General features: G+C 44.5%; 1 protein-coding gene across 1 annotated transcript in view; it reads left to right on the forward strand.

The window, feature by feature from the left end:
- Window positions 1-23,636, forward strand: part of ccdc162 (coiled-coil domain containing 162) — a 271,702-nt gene that overhangs the window by 149,396 nt on the left and 98,670 nt on the right. Inside the window, exons 28-32 of the mRNA XM_078542866.1 lie at window positions 443-619; window positions 7,344-7,461; window positions 14,209-14,368; window positions 16,930-17,068; window positions 19,357-19,510. Coding sequence (XP_078398992.1) covers window positions 443-619; window positions 7,344-7,461; window positions 14,209-14,368; window positions 16,930-17,068; window positions 19,357-19,510 — 748 coding nt within the window. The remainder of the gene's footprint in view (window positions 1-442; window positions 620-7,343; window positions 7,462-14,208; window positions 14,369-16,929; window positions 17,069-19,356; window positions 19,511-23,636) is intronic.

A 23,636-nucleotide genomic window follows, 5' to 3' on the forward strand; every position in this document is an offset into this window, starting at 1 on the left:
CCATTTGACCATGACAATTGAGCTACCAACCCTTTCCCCACTATCACTAAGATGCTGTATTTTCACTCCATGGCGTCACCTGCCTGCATTGCTACCTCACCCCATCAGTGTTAAAACTCCCACCCACACCTTGAAAAACTCCAGGCTTCATTCCTCTCATAAAAAAGCTCTGGTTCTCAACATTGAATTTGTTTTATTTTTAAAGCTTGTTGCACACACAGAGCGGGCAGGTCTTTTTGCCCATGCGGCCTGGTTTTAGACTGGGGGACAAATGGCCACCCAAGTAATTGATGGAGTAAACAATAGTTTAACCAGATGAATTGTTTAAAAGTTTAGCTTTCTCTAAAATATTTCACTGTAAGTCCTTTCCCTGCTGTTATAAAGACATTTACCACAGGCAACAGTGACCAATAGAACAAAATCTTTGGTTTTGTTACCTCAGGTTTAATGAGCGCATGTCAGGGTGCTCTCTACGAGGCCAGATCATCGCACACTACAATAGCCTGTTGTGTTTACTGCAAGACTTTCCCACAGCCAAGAAAACATATTTTGTGTTGGGCCAACCTCAAGAAAGGAAGGGAGAGCGGGACTCTGAGCTGGGTCTGATTTCTGATCCGAGGTCAGTGCCTCTTTAAAGCTGTGTGTTCCTTTTGCATCTTATGTGAAAAACTGGTATTGAAACACTGATGAATATTTGTGAACAATTGGCTTATTTTGCCATCCCTCCTCTCCTGAAGGCTGGGGGCCTGTTCCACAAGTGGACACTTTTCACTTGTGGGATGAGGCAATGAGGTTCACTGGGCTATCCGACTAAGGGAGAATCACAGAACCCTAACACTTATGCACACGCAACTTATGGTAATGTCAGAGGGACCTTAAATAGGTTAGCACTTCTTTAAAATAGTAGAAAGAGAATAGCCATATGAACCAGTTAACAATAATTTCTAGGCTCAATTGTCAATGCTTTATTCTCAACTTAAATAGTGACTTAAACTGCACCTCATTATTTTCATTCATTGTTTTTACTCAGGTACTTGAGTTTATATTCCCCTCCCTAGGTTTTTCCTACTGCACACCATATCTTGATTGAGCCTTTGTGATATGACCACAATCCTTTGTTTATTATAACATTGTAACATACACACCTTGTAATTCATATGGAGTAGTTCCAGAAATGAACCTTTTTGCCAACAGTTTTGCTTCAGATGCATAGCACATGGAGAGATTGTACTCAAAATGAGAAACCGGCACTCCGATGGTTCATCAGATAAATGTTCTGCTCAGCAGTCATCCCCAGACCAGGACCTGACCTTTGACCCCTGGTCTGTGCTGAGGTAGCTGATCTTGGTTGGGGCTAGGTTTTGGGCCCTACAGTTGGCCTACATAAAAACATAAGAACTAGGAACAGGAGTAGGCCATTCGGCCCCTTGAGCATGCTCCTCCTTTCAAGAAGATGATCTGATTGTGTCCTTAACGCCACTTTTCAGTCTGCCTCCCCATAACCCTTAACTTCCTTGAAGATCAAAAATCTAATTCAGCCATGAATATTTTCAATGACCCAGCCTCCACTACTCTCTGTGGTAGACAATTCCAAAGATAAATGACCCTCTGAGAGATGAAATTCCTCTTCATCTTAATCTTAAATGGGCGAACCCTTATTTTGAAACTGTGTCCCCTAGTTCTAGATTTCCCTCACGAGGGGAAACATCCTCTCAGCATCCACCCTGTCAAACCCCCTCAGAATCTTTTTCTGTAAGACCACCTCTTACTCTTCTAAACTCTAATGAGTATAGGCCCAACCTGCTCAACCTTTCCTCATAAGACAACCTAATGAATCTTCTCTGAACTACCTCCAGTGCAAGTATATCCTTCCTTAAGTAAGGAGACCAAAATTGTACACAGCCACTTCTTTTAAAACCCTCGGATGCAGGCCATCAGGCCCAGGGGACTTGTCAGTCTTCGGTCCCATTAGTCTTCCCCAGCGATAGCGATTGTTTTAAGCTCCTCCATCCCTTTTGCCACTTGATTTTCTCCTATTATTATTGGGATCTTTTTGTGTCTTCTACCATGATGGCAAACACAAAATACTTGTTCAAGTCTTCTGACATTTACATGTTTTCCATTATTAATTTCCTAGTTCCATCCTCTAAGGGACCAATGCTCACCTTAGCTACTCTCTTCCTTATAGAAGCTCTTGGTACAATTATGAGGGGTAGATGGTGGCGTGGTTGTAATGTCACTGGACTAATAAACCAGAGGCCCAAGATAATGCCACCCATGGCAGCTGGTGGAATTTAAATTCAATCAATAAATCTGAAATTGAGAGCTTGTCTCAATGATGGTGACCATGAACTATCGTCAATTATTGTAAAAACCCATCTGGTTCACTAATGTCCTCTAAGGAAGGAACTCTCTTATCTTTATCTGGTTTGGCCTACATGTGACTCCAGACTCACAGCAGTATCCTCGGCCCAACCATTTTAGCTGCTTCATCAATGATCTTCCTTCCAGCATAAGGTCAGAAGTGGGGATGTTCGCTGATGATTGCACAATGTTCAGCGCCATTCGCAACTCCTCAGATACTGAAGCAGTCCATGTCCAAATGCAGCAAGACCTGGACAATATCCAGGCTTGGGCTGACAAGTAGCAAGTAACATTTGCACCACAAAAGTGCCAGGCAATGACCATCTCCAATAAGAGAAAATCTAACAATTGGCTCTTTACATTCATGGCATTACCATCACTGAATCCCCCACTATCAAATCCTGGGGGTTACCATTGACCAGAAATTGAACTGGACTAGCCATATAAATGCTGTGGCTACAAAAGCAGGTCAGAAGCTAGGAGTCCAGCAGCGAGTAACCCACCTCCTGACTCCCCAGCAGATAGATGGGAACACCACCACCTGGAAGTTCTCCTCCAAGCCACTCACCATCTTGGAAATATATCATCGTTCCTTCACTGTCGCTGGATCAAAACCCTGGAACTCCCTCCTTAACAGCAGTGTGGGTGTACCTACACCACATGGACTGCAGTAGTTCAAGAAAGCTCACCACCACCTTCTCAAGGGAAACTAGGGATGGGCAATAAATGCTGGCCTAGCCAGTGACACCCGTATCCCATGAAAGAATAAAAAAAATGTGGTTGACTCTGAAATGACATTGCAGGCCACTCAGTTCAATGGAACATAGGGATGGAGAACAAATGCTGGCCCTGTGATGCCTACATCCTATGAAAGATTTAAAAAATGAAGTTTATAAGATATTTTGGGACTATGGCTTTAAACTTAGAAGAAATGAAGTTGGGGGTGGGGTGTTCATGTGACCTGTTCTAAAGTCTGTCTGACAGTCAACTGGTGTGGTTTGATTGTTAGAGAAGAAGGGTTAGATTGTTTTACTGAGAATAAGGTGCAAGGTATTTACACTTGGAGACAATGGAGTGGAGGGTCTGTGTTTACAATGAGTAGGCTCTGAGTCTCCCAAAGTCCCAGAAAGGTGCTGCAGGTATCAGATTGTAAATAGATGTGCTGTAAACTAACCATTTACTTCAAGATGCAAGGACATTGGGGGGGGGGGGTGGGGCGGTGTCAAGAATAGCTAATTATCATTACTACCTGAATGCAAGGTTAATGTGCTTCATGTTTCCATGGGGAGAGGGCAGAGGAAGCCATCTTTGAGATCAAATTACAGGCTTCCCTCCAAAACAGTGAATATCTCAGACAGACAGAGGTTTAGTGTGGTCAGCAGAGAGAAACAGCTGCTTGTCTTTATGAGCTACCAAAGATTGATGTGGGAGGGAAACCGTTTCTAGTCAAAGAGATGCATCCGACAGGCCTCTCAGGATTCCGGGAGATAGGTCCAGGCATGACCAGGGGAATAAGAGTCATTGGAACAGGCTTTACCACTAATGGTGGATTTAAGGAGCTCTCCAAAAACTGAGGAAAATATCTGGAGACGATCACTCGAAGCTACTACTCGGTGAATCAGGAATGTGGGCAGCTGGGAGTAACTGTGAACTGTTTGCTAAAAGGACTGTAATTCCGTGGATAGTGAGATATGTGATAAATATAAAAGGGGAATATTTCTCTCTGTAGTTTAAAGTATAAGATGCCTACAAAAAGAAAATGATGTTTAGTCAATAGTGCTTTTAGTCATTTGTTACAGCAACTGATTTAAAATGTGAAATCTTGCCATGTCATTCTTGTAGCTGGTAATTGGAAGTTTGAATCTCTTTTTAAAAAGTATCAGTCTCCACAGAGATTGTAACACTCTTACTATCTGTTTTTATATTTCCTGCTAGTCTACTCTCCTATTCTAATTTTTCCTGCTATTATTTTTTTTGTCATCATTTGCTGGTTTCTAAAGTTTTCCCAATCTCCTGACTTACCACTATTCTTTGCAGCATTGTACATTTTGTTTCAATTTGATACCATACTTAATTTCCTTAGTTAGCCACAGATGGTGTATCCTTCTCAGAGGGCTGGATTATATACTGCGGTTGGGGTCCCCCCACCCCTGTGCAAATGTCAGGGGCGAATCTGCTTCCATTTAGCTGGCTTGCCCCACTTTAATTTTTTTGGATGGCAGCCCTTTAATTAGCATGCAAAGGGACTTCTGCCCATCTCCAGGAGGATGGCCCACCTCATGAAGCTGCCAGCCAAGAAGGTGGCATTCAGCGATGGACCCAGGCATTCAGGTACATCCGGGATCTTGCTGGGGCCAGGCTGGCAGGCTCCGGCGAAGGGAGGTGGGAGGAGGCAAAACTGTAGGAAGGGCCTCCGATTGGTGCCCGGTAATTGGGAAACCCTTCCTTTAACCGACCAGCAGGGTTAAACCTGTCATGCTGCATGTGGAATGTCAGCCTCTCCTGCCCACTGTAATTTAGCGGCATTGGGATGAGACCCTTAATAAGGCATTAATTTCCCACTTATGGACCTCAACTGGGCCACGAGCCTTACGCCTCCCCCGTCACTTGTAAAACCATGGGGGAGTTAGTGGGTGTACCTTCAGCAGGTATGCCAACGATAATACAGTGCACTAATTTACTATTCCACCCATCTGCTTTAGCACCTGTGGTTGACCATAAAATTCAGCCCACAAAGTCATTTTTTCTCAATGGATTATATCTTTGTTGGGAGTTATGAAATATCTCTTTAAATGTCTGCCACTGCTTCTCTACCAGCTTACCTTTTAACCTATTTTCCCATTCCATTTTAACCAACCCTGTCTTCATAACTTTGCAGTTGCCTTTATTTAAATTTGAGACTTTCAGAGCCATGTTTCTCATTTTCAAACTGAATGTGAAATTCCATCATGTTATGATCACTCTTACCTAGAGGAGATTTTATTATGAGATCTTTCATTAATCCTGTCTCATTATACATTACCAGGCCTAAAAGATTATGTTCCCTGCTTGGTTCCAGAAGGTATTATTCTAAGAAACAGTCCCGAATATATGCTATGATCTCATCTTAAAGCTATCTTTGCCAATTTGATTTGTCCAATCAATGTGAAGATTAAAATCACCCATGATTATTTCAGTACTTTTCTTACAAGCCCTCATTATTTCTTGATTTATACTCTGTCCTACAGTATAACTATTCAATTCTCCTGTGTTAGGAAGGCTAAAATCCTATTTGGTTTCACACTTTCCTGCTGCCATTGGGTCAGGACAGGTTCAGGTACGATGTCCCCCAGCTTTGAACAACCAGTTACCATTCTCGGCTCTGACCTCTTGAGCATCTCCAGTTTCCTTTGCTGCACCATTGGTGGGCTGTGCCTGCAATTTGGAATTGCCTCCTTAAACCTCTCTGCCTCGCTACCTGTCCTCCTTTAAGATGCTCCTTAAAACCTACCTTTTGGCCAAGCTTGTGGTCACCTATCCTAATATCCCCTTATGTTGCTCATGGGCCAATTTTGTTTGACAATGCTCCTGTGAAGCACCTTGGGATATTCTGCCACGTCAAAGGCATTATATAAATGTAAGTTGTTGCTGTCTAGCTTGGTGTACGAAGAGTGCCATTTCATGAAGGGATATCTAGCATGCTGTGCAGTGCCAATCAATAGGCTATGTCAAATGGGGCAATATCAGTTTAAGTGCAGGGGTTTCCATTTTCCAATTACAGTTGTATGAAGCACATTTCCTATGGAACATCAAATAACAACCGAAGCCCATTAAAAACTGTCAAGTTTCGCTGAGAATGCTGTTGAAATTCCCAATTCTATATTTTCCTTTGCCCATTCGGATGAACAAGTAGTTTTTGAAAATGACATACGTTGAATGTTTCATGTTGATTAGTGTCCTAAATTGATAAATCTAAGTGATAACGCAATGTGGTTGCAACCTCACCCCTCCTTCGGGATCACCACTGACAGCATCTGTGGAGAGAGAAATGGAGTTAATGTTTCGAGCCCGTAAGACCCTTCTTCAGAGCTCTGAAGAAGAGTCATATGGACTCAACGTTAACTCTGTTTCTCTCTCTGCAAATGCTGTCAGACCTGCTGAGTTTTTCCAGCATTTTCTGTTTTTATTTCAGATTTCCAGCATCTGCAGTATTTTGCTTTTATCCTCGACTTCTCTGTTGCTTTTCATACAGTCAAACACATCTATCCCCTCCAGCACTTCAAAGGTTCCATTCTTAGCTATCTGACTGTAGCCAGAGTATTTCCAGCAGCAGCTTCATTTCACACCTTCATTATCAAAAGCTATAATGGAAATATATCCAATATTCAAATTAGGGTAACTTCCTAAATTATACCTCACTTTTTCCAGTTGCACACAGCTCCCTGCTGGACAAATGGAGCGGGAAAACTGTTCCCAGCTTCTGCAACTGTTGAATTGCCATTGTGGTGCACCATACTGGCCGATAGTTACTGTCCCTGTGACTTCTCACCTTCTTGTCATCCTGCATCCCTGCAACATCGAGAAATCCATCATCACTTGGATGAAAGCAAGAGCTCATTGTGCAGAGACTTGCATCGTTTCCTCCCTCTGTCCTTAGCATCTTGAGTTTCAATATAATGTTTGTTTTATCCTGAGCAAAGCTGAACAATTAACGGATGTAACGATTGCTGAAAAAGGAGACATGCTGCCAAAGCTTTTCATCTTGGACTCATCAGAACAGATGCAAGGATACTAAATCTCACAGAAATTTTCAATTCTTGCATCTGTCCTGTTGAGTGCAAGATGAAATATAACAATGTGGATAACCTAACACGAAGGCCAAATTTGCTCAATGCCAGCAGCTGTTAGAGAACAGAGACATCAAATAGTACAATACAGTGTATGCATTTGACATGACTTTACCATGATTTAGCATCAACAACTGTTTATTTTTAATTCAGGAAACTCCATCAACGTCCTCGCAGTTTATTGTCTGCAGATGGAAGAACATTCCTTAATCTGTGGTTCATTCCTCACTATTCTGAAGTGCTTATTATGTTTAAAACCCTGGAGGAAAAGGTTTGCTGTTGTTTTCTTTTAAATAATATATTTTTCTTTGGAGTTGGGAATCATATTTTCATAAATACAGTTATGGCAGTATATTCTTTTGTCATCCTTCCATAGGTCCTAGGTTTCTGGTTGTTTTAAATAATGTACTGTAGAATTCATAGCCTTTATCTTTTACTCTTTATTCTGCTTCCACTTTATTAACTTTTAGAAGGGCCGTAACTTCCAATCTCCAGGGTAGTGTAAGTGTAGGGTACCCCAAAGATGTTCTGGGAAACAGCGCTGCCAATCTGTCCCCACCCCAGAAGTTCCCAGGTAAAGGATTGCAAGGCAATTGCCGAAGTGCAAACTTGCAAACTCCCCATGAACTCCCCCTACCCCCAACTGCCCCCACAAGGCCCCACCCGACCCTGCCACCACCCCCGCCCCCCCCCCTTACCCAGACTGCCCCAACTCCCCCGCCACCGGCTGTCCGACCCACTGTCCCCAACTGACCAACCTTCACCACCCCCCACCAACCATGACTGTCTGTCTCTTTTAATTCATTTACAGGTGTAGACGTCACTGCCTAGGTCAGCATTTATTGCCCACCCCTAATTGCCCTTGAAAAGGTGGTGGTGAGCTGCCTTTTTGAACCGCTGCAGTCCCTGTGCTGTAGACCCACAGTGCTGTTAGGAAGGGAGTTCCAGGAGTTTGAACCAGCGACAGTGAAGGAACGGCGATATATTTCCAAGTCAGGATGGTGAGCGACTTGGAGGGGAACTTCCAGGTGGTGGTGTTTCCATGCATCTGCTGCCCTTGTCCTTCTAGATGGTAGCAGTCGTGGATTTGGAACGTGCTACCTAAAGAGCCTTGGTGAGTTTCTGCACTGCATCTTGCAGATGGTACACACTACATCCACTGTTCACCGGTGTTGGAGGGAGTGAATGTTTGTGGATGTGGTGCCAATCAAGTGGGCTGCTTTGTCCTGGAATGTGTCAAGCTTCTTGAGTGTTGCTGGAGCTGCACTCATCCAGGCAAGTGGGAAGTATTCCATCACACTCCTGACTTGAGCCTTGTAGATGGTGGACAGGCTTTGGGGAATCAGGAGCTGAGTTATTCGCCGCAGGATTCCTAGCCTCTGACCTGCTCTGGTAGCCACAGTATTTATATGGCTAGTCCAGTTCTATTTCTGGTCAATGGTAAACCCCAGGATGTTGATAGTGAGAGATGCAATGATGGTAATGCCATTGAATATGAAGGGGGGATGGTTAGATTATCTCTTTTTTTTGTTCATTAATCAGTACACATTTTAACATTTGCCACCTGAAGAACTGTTCAATTTGTGCATTGGGAGACGGTCTTTGTCTGGCACTTGTGTGGCGCAAATGTTACTTGCCATTTGTCAGCCCAAGCCTGGATGTTGTCCAGGTCTTGCTGCATTTGGATATGGACTGCTTAGTATCTGAGCAGTTGCAAATGGTGTTGAACATTGTGCAATCATCAGCAAACATCCCCACTTCTGATGGAAGGAAGGTCGTTGATGAAGCAGCTGAAGATGGCTGGGCCTAGGACACTACCCTGGGGAACTCCTGCAGTGATGTCCTGGAGCTGAGATGATCGATTCCCAACAACCACAACCATCTTCCTTTGTGCTAGGTATGACTCCAGCCAGCGAAGAGTTTTCCCCCTGATTCCCATTGGCTCCAGTTTTGCTAGGGTTTCTTGATGCCACACTCGGTCAAATGCTCCCTTGATGTCAAGGGCAGTCACTATCACTTCACCTCTAGAGTTCAGCTCTTTTGTCCATATTTGAAGCAAGTCTGAAATGAGGTCAGAGGCTGAGTGACCCTGGCGGAACCCAAACTGGGCTTCAGTGAGCAGGTCATTACTAAGCAAATGCCGCTTGATAGCACTGTCGATCACCCCTTCCATCACTTTACTGATGATCAAGAGTAGCCTGATGGGGCGAAATTAGCTGGGTTGGATTTGTCCTGCTTTTTGTGTACAGGACATACCTGGACAATATTCCCAATAGCCGAGAAGAAGCCAGTGTTGTAGCTGTACTGGAACAGCTTGGCTAGGAGTGTGGCAAGTCCTGGAGCACAAGTCTTCAGTACTATTGCCGGAATATTGTCAGGGCCCGTAGCCTTTGCAGTATCCTGTGTCTTCAGCCATTTCTTGATATCACGTGGAGTGAATTGAATTGTCTGAAGACTGGCAGCTGTGATGCTGGGGACCTCTGAAGGAGGCTGAGATGGATTATCCACTCGACACTTCTGGCTGAAGATTGTAGCAAATGCTTCAGCCTTATCTTTTGCACCGTAGTGCTGGATTCCTCCATCATTGAGGATGGGGATATTTGTGGAGACTCCTCCTCCAGTGAGTTGTTTAATTGTCCAGCACCATTCACAACTGGATGTGGCAGGACTGCAGAGCTTAGATCTGATCCGTTGTTTGTGGGATCGCTTAACCCTGTCTATCACTTGCTGCTTATGTTGTTTGGCACACAAGTAGTCCTGTGTTATAGCTTCACCAGGTTGACACCTCATTTTTAGGTATGCTTGGTGCTGCTTCTGCCATGCCCTCCTGCACTCTTCATTGAACCAGGGTTGATACCCTGGCTCGATGGTAATGGTAGAGTGGGGGATATGCCAGGCCACGAGGTTACAGATTCTGTTTGAGTACAGTTCTGCTGCTGCTGCTGATGGTCCACAGTGCCTCATGGATGCCCAGTCTTGAGTTGCTGGATCTGTTCGAAATCTATCCCATTTAGCACGGCGGTAGTGCCACTCAACATGATGGAAGGTATCCTCAATGTGAAGGCACATTGAGGACGACTGTGAGATGGTTACTCCTACCGATGCTGTCATGGACAGATGCATCTGCGGAAGGTAGGTTGGTGAGGATGAGGTCAAGAGTTTTCCCTCTTGTCGATTCCTTCACCACCTGCTGCAGACCCAGTCTAGCAGCTATGTCATTTAGGGTTTGGCAAGCGGTCAGTAGTGGTGCTATCGAGCCACTCTTGGTGACGGACATTGAAGCCCCCCACCCAGAGTACATTCTGCACCCTTGCCACCCTCAGTGCTTCCTCCAAATGGTGTTCAACATGGAGGAATACTGGTTCATCAGCTGAGGGAGGGCAGTTCGTGGTAATCAGCAGGAGGTTTCCTTACCCATGTTTGGCCTGATGCCATGATACTTCATGGAGTCCGGAGTTGATGTCGAGGACTCCTAGTGCAACTCCCTCTCGACTGTATACCACTGTGCTGCCACCTCTGCTGGGCAGTGGGACAGGACATAACTAGGGATAGGGATTGTGGTGTTTTCTGGGACATTATCTGTAAGCATGACTTTGTCAGGCTGTTGCTTAACTAGTTTGTGAGACAGCTCTCCCAATTTTGGTACTAGTCTCCAGATGTTAGTAAGGAGGACTTTGCAGGGTCGACAGGGTTGAGATTGCCGTTGTCAGTTCCAGTGCCTCGGTACTGGGTGGTACGTGTTGTGGCTTTGTTAAAACTGAATGGCTTGCTAGGCCATTTAAGAGTCAACCACATTGCTGTGGGTTAGGAGCCAACAGATTTCCCTGAACCAGATGGCATTTTACCAACAATCAATAGTGATTTTGTGGTCATCATTAGACTTTAATTCCAGATTTTTATTGAATTCAAATTCCACCATCTGCCGTGGTAGGATTTGAACCTAGGTCCCCAGAGCACTACCCTGGGTCTCTGGATTGCTAGTCCAGTGACAATACCACTACACCATCACCTCCCCCTACACCAACTAGTGCCATAAAAAAGGGGGTGTGGTCTCCTTCCATCCGATTCTGCAGCCCTCGACTGAAGGCCTCAGTGGTGCGCTGCCCTGTACAGTTCTCACCTGGCCTGAGTTGGAAGGTCGGGAGAGACAGGATCGAGAAGATTTCCAAGTAAGAAAGTAGGAGCGGAGTGGCAATCCCACTTTGATTCCATCCGCGGAAGTTCAGTGCCTTAACACATAATGCTTTGGAATCTTACTAAAAAGCGAAGACAGAAAGCATTCATTTACATATAGTGAACAATTATTACAGAAATATAGAATTCAAACTAAGCCATAAGAGGTTACATAGCAAAGTGATTGTAGCACTGGACTAGCAACCCAGAGGTTGTGAATTCAAATTGGAATCTAATAAATCTTGTACTATGTGAACTGGCACCAGAAGAATGATCATGAAAGTTGTCAGATTGTTGTGAAAACCCCAATTAGTTCACTAATGTTCTTTAGGGGGGAATCCTGCCCAGACCCCAGCTGCCTCTCCTCATCACCTGGCCTGACTTGCATGTAACCCCACCCTTGTTCTTTGCCATCCTCATGGTAGAGATTGGGGGACTGGGAGACGCAGTTGAATTAAAATTGGTGAGTTAATACACTTGTCAGGACTTTTCAGATGATGGGATTTCCCACCCCACAACCCAAATAGTTAGTGGGAAGTACATCTCCGCTGCTACTGGCTGCACTGCAGCCATTTAATATTGTTAATTGGCTAAGGGTGAAACCTCTGCCCCCATCTGGGGAGGTAGCCTTGTCTTACATTGCTGCCAGCTAATCGGATGGCCAGCAGCCCTGTAGTCCAGGCAGCGCCAAGTGTGAGCAGACACTGCTGCTACTCCCTGAAGAAGAGGCGCAAATGGAGGCCAGACTGAAAGATAAGTCTGGGGTGTTGGTGGGGCCTCACTAGCAGGCCCCAGTGAGGGGATTGGGAGGGAGCTAACGGCTGAGGGGAGGAGGGTTAAAGGAGGGTATGAATTTGTGGAGGTGGTGGATGCTTCTGATGGGTGCAGGGGACCCCCAAAGGATGTAGCCCCCTCCCTTGCCCAACACCAGCCTGAACAGCTGTAGCTGCTGGGCTACCCGCTTGGTGAAACGTGGGTAAAGTAGTGGCAGGGGTGGGATGAGGCACTCAAGTGGCCTGTAATTGCCTCCGCGCCCCGCCCCCATAAAAAGGGAGATAGGTCCTGGGCGGATGGGTAGGTGGCGAGCAGGCCACATGCTGCATATTGCGAGTGCCTCCTCCTTCAAACCCACTGGAGCGGGACCGTAAAATTCTGCTCACCCACGAGGGAGAGGGTGGGATTGAGTTCATTGGGAGAGATGCCAATCAAACAAACTGCTTTGTGCTGGATGGTGTTGAGCTTCCTGTCTGTCGTTGTAACTGCATCCATCCAGGCAAATGGTGAGCATTCCGTTGCTGTTGAGCCCTGTGGAGGCTTTGATGGGCTAGGAAGTGAACCACATGCCACAGAGTACTCAACCTCTGCAGTGCTCTTGTAGCTATAATTCCCTTGCAGCTATGATTCCCTTGTATCTATGGTGTTGATGCTGGTCTCATTAAGCTTCAGCAGTGACCACCATGATATTAATGTTGGAGGACCTGATGATGGTGGTACTGTTGAAGGTGAGGAACAGGTCCTTGGGATTTTCTTAGAGATGATCATAACCTGACATTGAGAGGTGCAAATGTTAGTTGCTATTCATCAGCCCAAGCTGAGATGTTGTCCAGGGCCTGTTGTAGAGTTGGAAAGGCTGCTTCATTACTGGAGGAGCAGTGAATAGAGTCCAACACCTTAGAAATTACACCTAACAGCCCCAGTCCTGCCCTTATGATGGAGGGAAGATCATTAATGTTTGGACTGTAAAAACATCTTTCTGTGTCAGGTACTAAAGAGATTTGACCTTGATTTGCCCATTGACTTCCTCTAGCTTGTAACCTGTAAATCTGCTCTACAATTGGTGCATGCATATTTGACTCCATCTGTCCCAACAAGACCCTGATTGGTTCCCCATTCCCTATTCCTTTTCCTTCACGAATCCCACGCACTCATTGACCTCACTCTTCTCAGGCTCCACTAGCTGCCTGTGCACCAACAAACAGATATCAAGGTCTTTTTAAACCCCTTCAGACAAACTGGGCGATCCCCAGCTGTGTGACCTTGCATTCATCCTCCACTCCTCTGGCATTGAAATATTGTCCTTCTCTGCTGCAGCATCAGTGGCTATTTCTCCACTTAGTTTGTCCTTGGCTCTCTTTTTTAACCTCTCGTAATGAGGTATAAAACGCCTGAAGTGTCTTCTCTACTTCTCATTTGTGCTGCACCTCACGGACGTTACTAGATAAATTCAGGTTACGAAGCCTCTTTCCCAAAATTCGTCAGGCAAATATGGTACCTGCAATCTCCTTGGATAAGTAATTGTAGCAATGTAAGATAATCACCAGTTATATCTATATATAGTGATACGAGATAATTAACAACTGTATCTAAATATAGCAATCTAAGACAATTGAGGGTCATCCTCATCGCATTGATTTCGGGAAGTTGGCAAGGTAAGCAATCACTGCATGTTCTTCCATAGATGGATGTATCACATTCATTCACTGCATGCTGATGGTTTGGCCCTCTTTTTTTAGTGATTCCACTTCTGGCCTGTAGAGGACATTTTATCATGTTTTCACACCATTCACAATAATCCAAGAACTACTTCAGTGAACTGTGCTTTTCAAGATACATTGCCTCTTTCTTTTGATAGTTTATTTTTTAAAATAGGTCATTAAGAATATTTTTTGCCTGCATGGTATGTTTAAAATATAATTGAATTGTCCTTTTACATCAAGGATCGTTGAATGAACATCACTGAGGTGAAATATTAGGATAATTGAATTGTGTGTGCTGTTTGTGGTGTTTGAAGATTGTCTGCTAAAAGTTTGAAAACTGACCTGTTTTGATTCTTTCTTCCCCCAAGGTTTGTCAGAAAGCTTTGTACCAGACTCTGGAGATTGTGGCAGCACTTCATGACATTTTCTCATACTTGTGCTGTTTTGCACGACTTGGAAACTCTCCTCTGATTGGTTCTCAGAAAGTGCAGCCGCTGGCAGCAGAGTGGGGAGGACTCAATGGCATTGGTAAGCCACAAAAAGAGAGAAATCAAAAGACCTGCTGAGTGCTGAGCCTTTGTTAAGTGTTACTCAGAAGGCGGTCGCTCAGAATGTCTGGTTTGTCAGTATTATGAGAAGAAAGCATTCATAAAGCACCTTTATAGTAGCAAAACACTCCAAGCTGCTTCAAAAAGGAACAATGAAAATAAAATATGACGCCAAGCCATATCAAGAAAGATGACTAATATAGCTTGGCTAAAATGGTAGGTTTCAAGGTAGGAGAAGGGGTTGGAAGAGTTTAGAGAGGCAAGTCCACTGTTTTGGGCCTGGACAGTTGAAGGAACAGCTACCAGTGGTAGAGGGAAAGGAATGAGGATGCACAAGAAGCCATAGTCAAAGGAACTGGAAGTTCAGGAGGAAAGCGCTGGAGGCCTGGAGGATCTTACAGAGGGAGGGAGGAGCAAGGCCATGAAGGAATTTAACCACAAAGGGCAGGATTTTCAAAGTGGAGTTGGGAACCTGACACCTGGATAAACAACCCTGCGCGTGAACTGCGTCACTCTCAAGATGCTATTTTTAAATGTAAATGGGTGATTGGGCAGGAGGCAAGCATGCCACCCAATTACAGACACTGAGTGCCTGTAGGAGGCGGGAGCTGCCTGCCTGACACCAACGGAAAAGGCAAGCAGCCGCCATGTTGGGAGCTACCACTGCCTTTCTGAGAAGAGCTGGTAACTCGTGAAACGACCAAGAGGATAAACATGGTGCAAAGTGGGCATGAATGCCAAATTGAGGTAGAGAACTTGACTCTGCGCCAGCTGACTGCTCAAGTTTCACAAAACATCACAGATGGAAATGAACTTCCTTTTGTCCTGCAGCGATCCTGACAGCTGTGCACTAACATGCATCAGACCTGTTTGGCCTCGCCCAGAGAAAAGATTGAAAAGTCCATTCATTCCCTTTGATTAACAGCAAGTAGGTTTCCCATTGCCTATCCCCTGCAGGCCCTTTGAAAATTGCAAACAGTCCCGGACGCGGGGGTTTCTGGTGACCCCAGTCGATCACTATTTGACAGTGATTGGGAATGATGGCCGAGGACAATCCTGTCCTTCCCCCACTGCCCAGAAACACCCACATTTCAGACAATGTTCAGAAGTGGCAGCCCAGGCTCAATTACCTCTCCCTGACTGAGCAATGCTGCTGCCTATCCCAGCAATCCTACCGGTCTGTTTGCTGAGATACTGATAAAACATGGATCAAATCTGGGACTTTCATGGTCTTTATGGCTCAGTACTACACCAGTCATAACTGGGACACCAGCACAGGTTTATAAGTAGTTTTGATGGGTACCACATAACACCAGCAAAACCTGTGACTGACTTGAAATAATGATTATACGAAATGGAGAGCATACAGTACATAAGGGTGGCTTGATTGGCGCAGTATTTAGCTGCTGCATCACAGATTGATAGAGGCGGACTCATGTAGATGGAATAAAAATTTCCTCCCTTGACTTTGGTGTCCTAGGCTAAATAATTTTGCAGCCCCATTCCAGTTCCTGACAAGCATCAGCTCATAGCGTAAAACCACCTGCAAATGGCCCTGGTATGCATTTAATTGGCAGTTCCACTCAGAGAAGGGAAAAATGTGGAGAAGGGAAAGATGCTGCTCTAGTGCAGAGCAAGGGGTGCTCTTCTGAGATCTATGCTGAAGCGCATTATGGGCCAAGATTTTACAGCCCCCCCCCTGCCCAGCGGGATATTACGGTCCCGCCGAACTGAATGGAGATTTAAATGGCTCAGCTGCATCCGCCGGGAGGGAGGCATGCCGCAGCGGGGCTGTAAAATTCCGCCCATGGAGTTTATAGCTTCGGTCTGCTTGATCTGGGAGTGCTTAATTTGATGGAGTTTTCCTGAGATGCAAAGTGTTTCATTTTCCCCCCCACAAAATCATCCCTCGCATGATGAACACAAATAAACATTCACCGCGAAAGACAGTCAATTCATGCTTGTGGTTCCACCGAGATTTAATTTGTGATCCTTCACTGTCGCTGGGTCAAAATCCTGGAACCCCCCCCACCACCACCCCCTTAACAGCACTTTGGGTGTACCTACACCACGGGACTGCAGTGGTTCGTGAAGGCAGCTCACCACCACCACCACCTTCTATGGGAGGAGGGCAATAAATGCTGGTCTAGCCAGTGACACCCACATCCCATGAATGAATGAAAAGAACCTCAGCCTGTGGAAAAGTGGTGAACTGAGGCATGTGTGATTTACACAGACCTCAGAAGTACACCGCTTGCTTTGTGCTAGAATCACATCTTCGGCAGAAAGCTCTGATCAGGCTGGTTGGCAACTATGCTTCTCAAAGGAGAATACTCTGAAACTTGGGAGTAAAGAGGGGAAAATAAAATGAAGAATAGATCGATAAGCAAAATGAATAATGGACATCATTATCTATGAATGATAAACACGTGGCCTTTATGACCTACATGTCCAAGTATCATTCTGTGCTATATTTCCTAATGAGTTATTGATCTTCATGTATTGTCTATTTACATATTTTGCTGCTTCGTATTGGGACAGGTTCCGAGCTTCAGGAGATTCAGGCTCAGATAGACAACCTTCAAAATCCACGGGATCCTGCGAAAGTAGCTCAGCTTCTCGTTCTCAAAAGAGAAGTCATGTTCTTGCAGTTTGATGCTGCTGTTCGCCATTTAATCAGGTAAAGAACTATTCTACAAAGTGCTCTTTTGAATCGGAATGTTACTGCCGGCTTGTTACTACAAATTATGGAGTTCTGGCTAGGTGATTGGAAATATAATTCTCTTTTTAAAGGAAGATTTCCCATTAGGTAGCACCTTTCACAACTTCAGAAAGCCCCCAAGTGTTTAACAGCCAACGAAGTACTTTGGAAGTGTCGTCACCACTGTAGTGTAGCTAATTCAATTTAATTTAATTTAAATTGAATGTAATTTAAGTCTCAGTTCCCCCGCTAGGGTGAGTTCCCTTGATTATTCACGGACAGGTAGTTGGATGAAGCACAATGACGTTCAACTGTGTGTGTTTGTGATGGGATGAGAACACTGCACTGAGAATGATATCTCTTCAACTGTCCAGCCTGTTTAACAAGGACAATGCACAGGAACAAATGACTCTGAGGCTGTCTAGTTCTGTCCCACTGGCCTAGAGAAGCTTCAAGCGGGTGATTGATACATAGAACACCTTCTTGCCAAGGAAAGAGAAAATCCTGGACTAATCCACTCGTAATGAATGCTGATTGAACATTTTTTACATTTAACTACTCTCTCTCTCACATGCACATAATGCATGCATTTATACTTACACACTCAAACCTACTCACACTCAAACCTACTCACATACATCTATTCACACACTCAAACCTACTCACACTCAAACCTATTCACATACTCACATCTACTCACACTCAAACCTACTCATACTCACATCTACTCACACTCAAACCTACTCACATACTCACATCTACTCACACTCAAACCTACTCACATACTCACATCTACTCACACTCAAACCTACTCACATACATCTATTCACACATTCAAACCTACTCACACTCAAACCTACTCACATACTCACATCTACTCACACTCAAACCTACTCACATATTCACATCTACTCATACTCAAACCTACTCACATACATCTATTCACACATTCAAACCTACTCAAATACTCACATCTACTCACACTCAAACCTACTCACACTCAAACCTACTCACATACTCACATCTACTCACACTCAAACCACTCACATTCTCATGTCTACTCGCACTCAAACCACTCACATTCTCACATCTACTCACATTCAAATCTACTCACACACTTACGTCTACTCATACAATTACAGATATGCTTGCGTCTATGTAAGTAATTCTAAATTGAATTTATTATTCAATGAATATTGCTATCGCAATTAACATGATTCCCCTGAAATTAATGGTCACAGTGACATGAGACTTAATCAAAAAGACTGGAAGGGATATTATCCTGATCTAAAAATAGATATAACTTGTCTTCATCTCTCCCTCATTTCTGTCTTTGAATCAGGTCCAGTGATGTGTGTGATAGTAAACTGATCCTTTTCTGTTTCTGCACAATTTATTATTTAGGAAAGAGAGCCAAATTAGAACATGATCTGTTTCATGATAGGGGGAAAGCCAACATTCAACTAAACCATCCTTAGAAGAAACAGAGAGGCTGCTGTAGAGATTTAATTGTTTTTTTATCAATGATAGGACCATTTTATTAGTGAATCACCACCAGAATATTAATATACATCTGTCCATTTGATCAATGATACCTGATTGTTCATCAGTTAGGAACATAATGAGAGAGTTAATACCATGAATCACAAGAATGAACCTCAGCCAGCTTGTATATGCCACCTTAGCCCAGAAATTAGATTCTGGCCTTGAGATCACTTTTGATATCTATTATTAGTTTTGTATTATATATCATTCTTCTAAATTACTTTTTTGGGGGTAAATTTTTCTGCTGACAGCAACTTTTTGTTCTGTAACAGCTTCTCGTGTGCTCCACAGACTTTGATATTTATGAGGTTCATTGTAAAGGAATTAATGCATGTTTACTGAGAAATAATTTACAATACAGTAGCAGGCAACTATGTGTCCTGCATACTTTTTCTTAAATTTAAATTCTCTCTCTCTCTCTCTATCTGTCACACACATATGTGGATAATTCTTCATTCCGCCTACTAATCTCATGAATATTGCCAGGAAATGGAATCACCTGGTATGAATGGTCAGTCATATGGCCTGCAATATGGATGTTTAACCTGGTCTAATTTGAATGTGATTTGATTGTCAAGCACACACTGTTGCAGAATAGTAAGCTGTACATTAAACCTTCATATTCACCAATTGTCCTGTCTCAAAGAAGGCAACCGATGTGAAAGCAGTTATTGTATGTTCTGTGCTGATAATTCACATTTTAATTTTTTATCTTTTTACAGGGAAACTTTTTTGTCTGCTGGGAATGTGACGGCATTCCAAACAGTGACAGACAGTATGCGCCAGGCACTGCCGGCCATGAGTAACTCTGTTGTCAGCAGCCTGTATGGGTCGTTGCTTCCTCTGCCACAGCCTCTAGATGCATGGAACACCAGGGTTAGTATAAGATGGGGATCAACCATGTCTAACCTGAGCTGACCAATATCAAGTAAGAATATTATTTTCAACAAACCCATGTTTCTAACAGCCATCGTTAGGGATTGTATCAGTTATGCTTTAGTCCCCTCTTTTGATATAAGACACTCCTACCTCATATAGAATTATATCAAGTGTAAAGCTTGGTATCAGACTGTTCGGTCAACTGGTCAATGCCAGTGTTAATACTCCACACAAGTCTCCTCCTGCCCCTTTTCATCTCTCCCCTCAGTCGCAGGTTTCTGGGTTCAAGTCCCAATCCAGGGCTTGAGCACAAAAATCACGGCTGACACTCCCAGTACAGTACAGAGGGAGCACTGCATTGTTGGAGGTGTTGTCTTTCAGATGAGATGTTAAACCGAGGCCCCATCTGCCTTCTCTGGTGGATGTTAAAGATCACACTACACCATTTTGAAGAAGATCAGAGGTATTATGGAGAGGCGGTGGTATTGTCACTGGACTAGTAATCCCACCACAACAGATGGTGAAATTTGAATTCAATAAAAGTCTGGAATTAAAAGTGGAATGTTGACCATAAAACTACTGACGTAAAAATCCATCTGCATCACTAATGCCCTTTAGGGAAGGAAATCTGCTGTCCTTACCTGATCTGGCCTACATGTGACTCCAGACCCAACCAACAACAACACAATCTTGCCACAGATGCATCAAAAGATGCATCGAGCAGAACTTGCTTAGAAATAACCTGCTCACTGAGGCTCAGTTTGAGTTTTGCCAGGGTCACTCAGCTCTAGACCTCATTGCAGCCTTGGCTCAAACATGGACAAAAGAGCTGAATTCCAAAATTGAGGTAAGAGTGTCTGCCCATGACATCAAGACCACATTTGTCCGAGTGTGGCATCAAAGAGCTCTAGCAAAACTGGGGTCAATGGGAATCAGGGGAAAACTCTCAGCTGGTTGGAGACATATCTAGCACAAAGGAAAATGGTTGTGGCTGTTGGAGGTCAATCATCTCAGTTCCAGGACATCACTGCAGGAGTTCCTCAGGGAAGTGTCCTTGGCCCAACCATCTTCAGCTGCTTCATCAATGACCTTCCTTCCAGCACAAGGTCAGAAGTGGGGGTGTTTGCTGATGATTGCACAATGTTCAGCACCATTCGCGACTCCTCAGATACTGAAACAGTCCATGTCCAAATGTAGCAAGACCTGGACAATATCCAGGCTTGGGCTGACAAATGGCAAGTAACATTTGTGCCACACAAGTGCCAGGCAATGACCATCTCCAACAAGTGAGAAACTAATCATTGGCCCTTGACATTCAATGGCATTCCCATCACTGAGTTCCCCGCTATCAACATCCTGGGGGTTTTACCATTGACCAGAAAGTGAGCTGGACTGGTCAAATAAATACTGTGGCTACAAGAGCAGGTCAAAGGCTAGGAATCCTGCAGTGAGTAACTCACCTCCTGACTCCCCAAAGCTTGTCCTCCATCTACAAGGCACAAGTCAGGAGTGTGATGGAATACCCTCCACTTGCCTGGATGAGTGCAGCTCCCACAACACTCAAGAGGCTTGACACCATCCAGGACAAAGCAGCCCACTTGATTGGCACCCCTTCCACAAACATTCACTCCCTCCAACACCGACGCACAGTAGCAGCAATGTGCACCATCTACAAGATGCACTGCAAGAACTCACCAAGGCTCCTTCGACAGCACCTTCCAAACCCACGGCCGCTACCACCTAGAAGGACAAGGGCAGCAGACACATGGAAACACCACCACCTGGAAGTTCCTCTCCAAGCCACTCACCATCCTGACTTGGAAATATATCACCGTTCCTTCACTGTCGCTGAGTCAAAATCCTGGAACTCCCTTCCTAACAGCACTGTGGGTGTACCTACACCACACGGACTGCAGCGGTTCAAGAAAGCAGCTCACCACCACCTTGTCAAGGGCAATTAGGGATGTGCAATAAATGCTGGCCTAGTCCATGATGCACACATCACATGAATGAATTTTTAAAAATCATCCCTGGTGTCCCAACTAACATTTACCTGTCAAGCAATGTCACAAAAAACAGATTATCTGCTCTTTATCACATTGCTGTTTGTGGAATATTGTTGTATGCAACATTGACTGCTGCATTTCTTACATTACAACAATGACTTCACTTCACAAGTACTTCATTGGCTGTAACGCGCTGTGAGACATCCAGTAGTTGTGAAAAGTGCTGCATAAATGCAAATCTGTCTGTCTGTAACCTTATCAGCATATCCTTCTGTTCCTTTCTCCCTCATGTGCTTATCTAACTTCCCCTAATTAGCATGGTGAATTGTAAAATTCCATAAGATACCTTCACAGAATCACGGAATTGCTACAGCACAGAAGGACACCACTCAGCCCATCATGTCTGCACTGACTCTCCAGAGGAACAACTTACCCCCTGCTACCCCTCTACCATCTCCCCATACCCCTGCACATTCTTCTTATGCAGATAATCCAATTCACAGAATCACAGAAATGTTATGGCGCAGAAGGAGGCCATTTGGCCCATCGTGTCTGCACCGGCTCTCCGAATGAGCAACTCGCCTAGTTCCATTCTCCTGCCTTCCCCTTTCCTTTTCAGGTCAATAATATTCTTCCTTTTCAGATAACAGTCTAATTCCCTTTTGAATGCTTCAATTGAACCTGCCTCCACCACACTGCCAGGCAGTGCATTCCAAACCCTAACTATTTGCTGCGTAACAATGTTTCTCCTCATGTCACTTTTTTGCTTCTTTTATTAATTACTTTAAATCTGAGCTCTCTCATTCTCAATCCTCTTACGTGTGAAAACAATTTCTCCCTATCTACTCAGTCCAGGCCCCTCCATAATTTTAACTACCTCTATCAAATCTCCTCTCAGCCTTCTTTTTTCACAGGGAAACAGTCCTAACTTCTCCAATCTGCCTTAAAAGCTGAAGTTTCTCATCCCTGGAACCATTCTCATGAATCTTTTCTGCACTCTCTCTAAAGCCAACACATCCTTCCTGCAGTGCACAGAATGAACACAATACTCCAGCTGAGACCAGTGTTCTATATAGGCTTAATATAAGATGAAGCAATGATTAACTTGTACTTCTTTCAATTTAGTCTACTGAATTTGCTGCTGACAGTGTGGTCTTCTCTACATTGGGGAGACCAAGCACAGACTGGGTGACCACTTTACAGAACATCTCCACTCAGTCTGCAAGCATGATCCTGACATTCCAGCTTCTTGCCATTTTAATTCAGTGCCTTGCTCTCATGTCCCTCTTCCTATCATCAGCCTACTGCAGCGTTCCAGGAAGCTCAATGCAAGCTTGAGGAACAGCACCTCAACTTCCAATTCGGCACTTTACAGCCTTCTGGATTCAACACTGACTTCAACAGCTTCAGACCATGATCTCTGTGCTCCATTTTGATTTTTGTTTTGCCAAAGGCCAGCCTGCATGTTGTTTTCATGTCTTTGCTTTCAGACAGAGCCGTCCTTTATTCTGCCATTAACATCAACTCTGGACCAATGTTTTGGGCTGAATTTTCCCCCCGTCGGGGGGGAAGTTGATGGGCTGGCGCGTGCAGGTGCGCTTCTGATCGGCACCCCCGATCGGAGGCGCGGCGCCATTTTACGTGTGCGGGCCAATTAAGGCCCGCCCAGCGTGACATCTGCAAGGAACCACTCCCTGTGCGGGCGGGGGGGATTCCCTAAAATCGAGAGTGCGCTCTTTCACACATGCGCACAAAAGAGCGCACTCATCTCCCTGAGGATGCCTCAGGAAGATCGCCTCTACTCTCAAAAATATTAAAAATTAGAAAAAAAATTTCCCTTACATGTCCCCTCATGTGACAAAGTCACATGAGCTGGTACATGTCCATAATTTTTACACAATCTTTATTAAAGTTTTTTAAAGCCTACATGAAACCTTATCCCCTGTGGATGAGGTTTCATGTTTTTTCTATTTGCCGCCGGGGCTCCTGGCCTGCCCGCCAACCTTAAGGTTGGACGGGCGGGTCCTTTAATTACTTAATTGACCCTGTCAATGGCCTCAATTGGCCATTGACAGGTCAGCGGGCCCGCAGCTGATTTTACTGCACTCCCGCCTTCC

The sequence above is a fragment of the Cetorhinus maximus genome, chromosome 5, assembly GCF_964194155.1.
Source record: "Cetorhinus maximus chromosome 5, sCetMax3.hap1.1, whole genome shotgun sequence".
Lineage (NCBI taxonomy): Eukaryota > Metazoa > Chordata > Chondrichthyes > Lamniformes > Cetorhinidae > Cetorhinus > Cetorhinus maximus.